General features: G+C 37.3%; 1 protein-coding gene across 1 annotated transcript; it reads right to left on the minus strand.

Moving 5' to 3' along the window:
• Positions 1–1,345: 1,345 nt before the first annotated feature.
• LOC147940020 (uncharacterized) lies at positions 1,346–3,574 on the minus strand. The gene is made up of 5 exons (XM_087461111.1): positions 3,171–3,574; positions 2,617–2,746; positions 2,241–2,531; positions 1,892–2,128; positions 1,346–1,693 (listed from the first exon to the last, which is right to left on the minus strand). The coding sequence occupies exons 1-5, from the start codon at positions 3,572–3,574 to the stop codon at positions 1,352–1,354; spliced, it is 1,404 nt and encodes a 467-aa protein (XP_087317237.1). The 3' UTR covers positions 1,346–1,351.
• Between the last annotated feature and the right edge of the window lie 3,866 nt (positions 3,575–7,440).

Genomic DNA, 7,440 nt, shown 5'->3' on the forward strand with positions numbered 1-7,440 from the left:
GGCCACACTTATGGACCCCTCCTGGAAGCCCTGCGACTCGCCAACACCGTCAGCTATCACACTCTGATCCACGATATCACAAACAAATTAACTAACTACTCATAATCAATTCCATCACACAACATCATGCATCAACCAACATAGAGATCAATTCAACAAATTAAATCCCTAACCACTCTAAACCATCCACTTAACCATCCTAGAACCGTAAGGGCTCTAATACCAAACTGAAACAACCCGACCCGTTTTTTTTGAAATAATATAATATATAATTAAGCATCCCATACTACTTAATTAAACCAACCAAACCACAATTCAACAGTAAACCAACAACAACCAATATGCACAGCGGAAACATACCAACAATACAAAACCCACATATCATTAATACCATATCATTCCTAACCATTCTAACCAACAACCTAGCATAACTTTATCCAAGGTTCCAAAAACAATATCATAACCAACAACACAAAAACGAGACCCTAGATCATTCTCCTCCTTATCGCCTTGATTCCATGATCACACTTTGCCTTTACCTGCACCGCAAACACAAATTGAGATGCATGAGTATTTAATAAACACTCAGTGAGGAAATCCTCCCATCTACTGGGCTATACACACAAGCAACTGAGATACTAATGTCAAACACAATCACCAAACAAGACATACAAACCAGGAACCAAGTATCGTCTTCACTGGAAGCACTACAAGAAAACAAGCGTTTAGCGACTCCAACAATCGCCGCGAAGCCGTCGCAAAAACCTACTTTGCGACTACTATGCGACTACTTCAGATAGTCGCTAAAAAATGGTCGCAAAATTTAGGTGTCTTAAAATGGTCGCAATTTTACGACGGAATTATGACTGCTCTTATATAGTCGCTAATAAGCGACTCTTTACAGACTCTTTATTTTAGGAAGCTTCGGTCGTAAAGGTAGTTACAAGTCAGTCGCAAGTTAGTGATTAAATTGTTTGACCATTTTCAGACTCCTTTCTTTCGTCGCAAAATAGTCCTCGTTCATTAGTAACAATTTTGCCACTAGTCTGATAATTTCATAGAAATAATTTTGGTCGCAATTTGGTGACATTTTAGCATATAATAAACCTGTTTTATCTATCAAATTTGGAATGAATCACAATAAATTAAAACTGAAAACCAAATTACCACAAAAGATATCATAATCATTCATTAAACATAAAGATTAGCATAATCATTGTATTAACCAAAAAGATCATCCTAAAGCAAAAACAAGTAAAAAGTCTCAAACAAGCAATTCATGTTTTTTTAGCAAAGACAATGTTTAGAACTTAGTAAGTGGATAAAGGGGATGTGGTGGCTGGTGTTGTGTCTAACTTGGTGGCTGGTGAGTACCTGACACGGTGGCTGGTGGTATGTTGTCTTCAGGTGTGGTTGCTGGTGTTGTTGCTGGTACTCTTGGTCGCAAGGAAGCAATAATAGTATCATATGTTGGATCTTTCTCTTTCACGTAGATGAGAAGCTCTCGATGCTCCTGCTCACGTCGGGCATTCTCAGCATCTAGATGAGCTATCTTCTTGCGAAGTTGTTCATGAAGCTCGTGAAGTGATGGTGGAGAAGATTCTGTATAGCTCTCCTTCCTTTTCCCTTTCCTTAGTGTCTCAACAAGAGATCCAAGACCAAAAAGGTTTCCCTTCTCATCTGTTTGAGTACACTAAAACAAAGAAAAACTTCAAGGTTAGAAACAAGTCTTAAGAAATCAAAATGCTCAGCAAATAAAGAAACCATGCGGATTAAGAAAACTAAAATATGGATTAAGAAAGGAAAATACTCATTCCTTTCATCAAAATAAAGAAAGTTACCATTAAGAATAATCATACACACTCATCAAAATAAAGAAACTAAGAGTTACCTTAAGAAAGATATCATTCTTTTCATCAATGCTAAGAGTACGATGAGTTGAACGTTCAGAAGAATTCCCTGAATTTTCTGGACCATCATCGTCCACTTCACACAGTCTCTCCTCTAATGTTTTCTCATAAGTCTCAGCTACTTGTTTAGCTTTTTGATCAACAAACGATCCGTCAGCTCGAGTATGTGTCTTCATGAACACTTCAGCAAATGATACCGGACGGCCCAATTCTTCTTCCTACAAAGAAATTGTGAAATGTTAAAATCATGGAAACAAGGTGTTTAGAGTGTTATAATCATGGAAGCAAGGTGTTTAGGGTGTTAAAATCATGGAAGCAATGTTAAATTACCATTTCTTGATGAACTTGCACATATGATTTCTGACCGGCAAGGTGTTTGTGGACTCCAAGACCACCACGATCGGAGTTTCTGCACTGCGAGGTATTTGAGCTCCTCTCCATTACATCAGGTTCGTTCCAATGATCACACATCTCAGCCCACAGTTCTGCACTGGTGATCCAAACAGGTTGTTTACCACTGCTTTTAGCTTGACTAACAATGCCTTTCATTCGCTTCTTGGCTATCTTTAAGAACCCCTCTCTAACAAGCTCAGTAATCCCAGTATCCCAATAGAACTTCCGCTACATATTACAATTGAGTTAAGTTAGTGATGATACTAAGTCAGTTATGAGAGATAATAAAACTTTGAAAGCTATAAGACATTACTGCAAATGTCCTGAAATATCTCTCTTGAATGGGTTTAGGAGTAACCTTCCAGCTGTAGTAAGGACCATCAAATTTCCTTCTAAATATTCCAGAGATCACCCGAGAAATTTTTCCTTTGTGTCTGTTAAACCTGTCACAAAACAAACACAATCAGTCTTAACCAATCAAACACAACCTCTAACTTAATCAACAAAACAATCAATCTCAACCTTCCACTAAGAGCAAAGAGAACAATCTCAATCTCAATCTCAAAACAAAACAAACAATCTCAATCTCAATCTCAACTTAATCAACAAAACAAACAATCTCAAAACAAAACAATCAATCGCAACCTACCAAACAATAAAACACAACCTCTAACTTAATCAAACAAAACAATCAATCTCAACTTAATCAACAAAACAAACAATCTCAATCTCAAAACAAACAGTCAATCGCAACCTACCAAACAATAAAACACAACCTCTAACTTAATCAAACAAAGCAGTCTTTCATTAAACCTAATCAAACAAAAACAAAGTCTCAACCTAACTCTAAGAGCAAAAAGAAATTACCATAGAGTCTCAACGCCGGGGATGGGATCGACAGACAGGACTGGGAGATGTTGTCGGCCTGGAAGAGCTAGCAGAACATCTAACAAAGCTTGGTAGTCTTGTTCGGCCGGATTAGGAATAGGGTTTTCTTCTTCGGCAGGATTGGGATTAGGGTTTTCTTCTTCGTAATCCTCTTCCATGTTTAGGTCTGGTTGTTCTTGTATGATTGGAGGAACAGGAGGTGGTGGTTGAAGAGCAAGAACTGGTACTTGAGAACCAACCCGCGGTGGTTGAGAACCAACCCGCGGTGGTTGAGAACCAACCCGCGGTGGGGGAGAACCAATCCGCAGTGGTGGAGAAGCAACCCACGGTGGTTGAGAAGCAGGAGGCGATTGTTGTGTCCTCGGCGGAAACTGGGACGGCATAGTTCTATATGAATTAGTCACGGACTGAGAGCCTGATGGATTCGAGGAGTGAGACGACGTTCCGACACCACTTCAACCTCCGCGTGAAGTCGCACCATTCGAGGCGTGATTAACCGCGGCAGAACTGGGTTCCCTCGCACCATTGGAGGCCTGATTAACTGCGGCAGAACTGGGTTCCCTCGCACCATTGGAGGCCTGATTAACTGCGGCAGAACTGGGTTCCCTCGCACCATTGTAAACCCTAACACCTCCAGCGGATCTGCCTCCGCGACCCCTAACACCTCTAGCGGATTTGCCTCCGCGACCCCTACCAGCCATTAGAGAGAGTTGAGAAAGAGGAGAGATTTGAGATAAGAAGAGGAGAGATTTGATCGATTGAGAGGACAAGATGAGAGATTCGAGAGGAGAAAGAAGAGAGAGTTGAAAGGTTTTCGACACTTAGTGAAAATAGAAAGAGAGAAAGAAGAGAGCTTGTTGTGTTCTTTGCCTAGTAATTAACGAAGAGGAGTCGCAAAGTGGTCGCAAAAGAGACACATACTAAAAAAAAGGGGGGAATATTACGCGCCTAAAACTTGGCAAAAAATAATAAAGTGGTCAAATAGAGTAACACAATGGTCACAGAAGAGTAGCGACATCGTCGCAAATTTAGTAGCAAGGTAGTCGCAAAAAACAAGAGTCGCAAATTGAGTAACAAGTTAGTCGCAACTTGTTACTCTACTGTGACTCTCCGACTTTAGTCACAATACAAATTTTTGGAATCTATCATTTTTGCACAATTCTATTGATATCAATCAACAATACGGACTCATGATTGTCTTATAGAGTATATGGAATAGTTTATGACCTTTAAATATTGTTTTCATATCTTTGTTTTGCAATTTTCATAAAATTACAAACCTTCTTATGAAATAACATGTATGCTCTTTACAATGATTTAGATATTATGAATTTTTTGTGTCTAAATACTAAAATGGAAAGCTTTGACAAAGTTTATATGACTGATATTGATCAATTCAGAGTGGAAATGTGTATAGAAACATGTTAACATTTCTCTAATGTGAAATTTCAAATTCAACAAATCGAGAGTTGCTAAGGAGTCGCAAACCAGTATCTAATTCAGGTGTTAGACGCTAAACAGTCGCAAAAGACTATCTAGTTCAGGTGTTAGACGCTAAACAGTCGCAAAAGTAGTTGCGACATCGTCGCAAATTTAGTAGCAAGGTAGTCGCAAAAAACAAGAGTCGCAAATTGAGTAACAAGTTAGTCGCAACTTGTTACTCTACTGTGACTCTCCGACTTTAGTCACAATACAAATTTTTGGAATCTATCATTTTTGCACAATTCTATTGATATCAATCAACAATATGGACTCATGATTGTCTTATAGAGTATATGGAATAGTTTATGACCTTTAAATATTGTTTTCATATCTTTGTTTTGCAATTTTCATAAAATTAAACCTTCTTATGAAATAACATGTATACTCTTTACAATGATTTAGATATTATGAATTTTTTGTGTCTAAATACTAAAATGGAAAGCTTTGACAAAGTTTATATGACTGATATTGATCAATTCAAAGTGGAAATGTGTATAGAAACATGTTAACATTTCTCTAATGTGAAATTTCAAATTCAACAAATCGAGAGTTGCTAAGGAGTCGCAAACCAGTATCTAATTCAGGTGTTAGACGCTAAACAGTCGCAAAAGTGGTTGCAAATAAGTCGCACATGTCGTAGCACCTTCGTCGCAAAAAATAGGAGTTAGCAAGTTATCGATAAATAAACTTGTGACCGGAGTATAAGTTGCAAAATCGATGCTAATTTGTGACTCTTTGTTTTTTATAAATTACTGTCACTGAACAGTCTCAAATTGCGATTGTGTTGCGACTATAATGTTTCCGTCGTAAAAGTGCGACTGTTTTGCTTCATCTGTAAATTTCGTCGGGAAACAGTCGTAAATGAATCGCTAAGTGGTCGCTATTTTTTACGACTGAATTAAGAGTCACAATTGGTAGTCGCTAAACGCAGGTTTTCTTGTAGTGAAGGGAGGTGTCGACCGACACTAGCATTGGTGTCGACCGACACATGCTGATCCTTGGTGTCGACCGACACCCACCCGGTGTCGATCGACACTGAATCTGTAATCGTGATTGGCTCGAAGCTGAGAGTCAAATCTCGCTTCCTGTCTACAAACTTACACTTCATGTCTCTAATTCAAAGGTAACAAAAATCCAAAAAAATTTCCATTTTTCAACAACGCTTCATCATCTTCGTTGCTTCTGTGTATCGTAGGAAGCCTTCTGAGAATTGCCAGAAGCTGAGAGGTATGTGAGATCTCTTTCTATGTCATATTTGCCTCTTAATGGAGAAGTAATATGCATTGTTAGTCATGTCCTTTACAATATGTGTGTTTCATTTGGTGTTTGGGTTCCTTAGGGTTTAGTGCTCCTTAATTAAAGAGTGTGTTTAACTTGTTTCTTGGGTTCCCTCGGTAATGGTTCATAGGTAAGTTTTTCTTCATACATGGGTGTTTGATTTGCTTGTTTGAAATTAAGCATTTCTTTATGATTTCATAGAAACTATAAACAAGCACATTTTCATTGTCACTAACTTCTACACCTCATGATTTTGAAATACTGGCTTTTGTAATCATGAGTTTTTTTGCACAAAAATGTCTAATTTAACCTTACTCTATAAGTATTTGATGATCTTGATCTCTGTCACTTGGTCATCTATATTTGTTCTTCTTCAGGTGTAAAAACTGCACAAGAACAAATACTCAAACAAATCTGGGGTAATTTGGCTTTCATATCATATGTGGCATCAATGTGATGGTTGCAAAGGCAGAGAGGCGTTCTGGAAGAAGTCAACAACTTCAGACTATCTTAACCCGTATTTTCCATGGCAATGCTTATCTATTCTTGTTAAAACATGAAACAATATGTAAACTTTTTCTTCTATTGTGTTGAGGAAACATGAAACAATATGTAAATTTCTTCTCGCACTCAGATTCAATCAAACAAATTTGAGGCTATCATCGAAGCAAACCTCCATCAATGGTTTCTCTGCACAAGTTTAAGAGTTAACATAACAAAACCTTAGACATTAAGAGTTAAGAGAACAAAATCATTCGATTCTATGTTCTATAATCCTAAAGAAACATTACTAACGAGAATGTTGAATACATGAAGGAAGGATCATGGTGCTTACCTCTGTAGATTTTGTTCAGATTCTTCTACTCTGTAGATTTTTTTTAATTTCTCCACCACTGTCCACAGAAACAAAGATCTTCATATTTTCACAAATCCCTAACTTAAATCCAATCCATTGCTTTTACAAGTCACATATTCAATTAGCAGCCACATAAAAATGACAACAGTTAATGGAACGACAAATCAGTGGAGCAGCCTGCAGTGACGCTTTTGCAGCTGAAGAAATCCAGTGCATCTCGGCCAAGAGTAGAAGCGTCTTTTGTGTTACTCTAAAATGCTTAAAACTGAGGGTACATAAAGAAATGCTTAATTTCAAAGTTTTTAGAGAATAAATGCGCATTTAGACAATAACCCCATACTTGATGTATTTTTCTGGCAACGAAAAAAATTCATGTTTTTCTGACAAATATTAAATATATATATATTTATGCATGGTAAGATTTATATGAGATTTTATCATATAGTTCTTCATCTAAGATTATGTTTATTGCTGTTCAAATATATATATATATATATATATATATATATATATATATATGTTTATTGCTTGGTTTAATTTGGCCAGTGAAGCAACTGCCCTTAACACCAAAAGTGTTTTTTAATCAGTAGATCTATCCTACATGGGCCAAGTATCCTTAGTTAAAGAAAATGA

The sequence above is a fragment of the Camelina sativa genome, chromosome 8 (genome assembly GCF_030686135.1).
Source record: "Camelina sativa cultivar CO46 ecotype springtype chromosome 8, ASM3068613v1".
Lineage (NCBI taxonomy): Eukaryota > Viridiplantae > Streptophyta > Magnoliopsida > Brassicales > Brassicaceae > Camelina > Camelina sativa.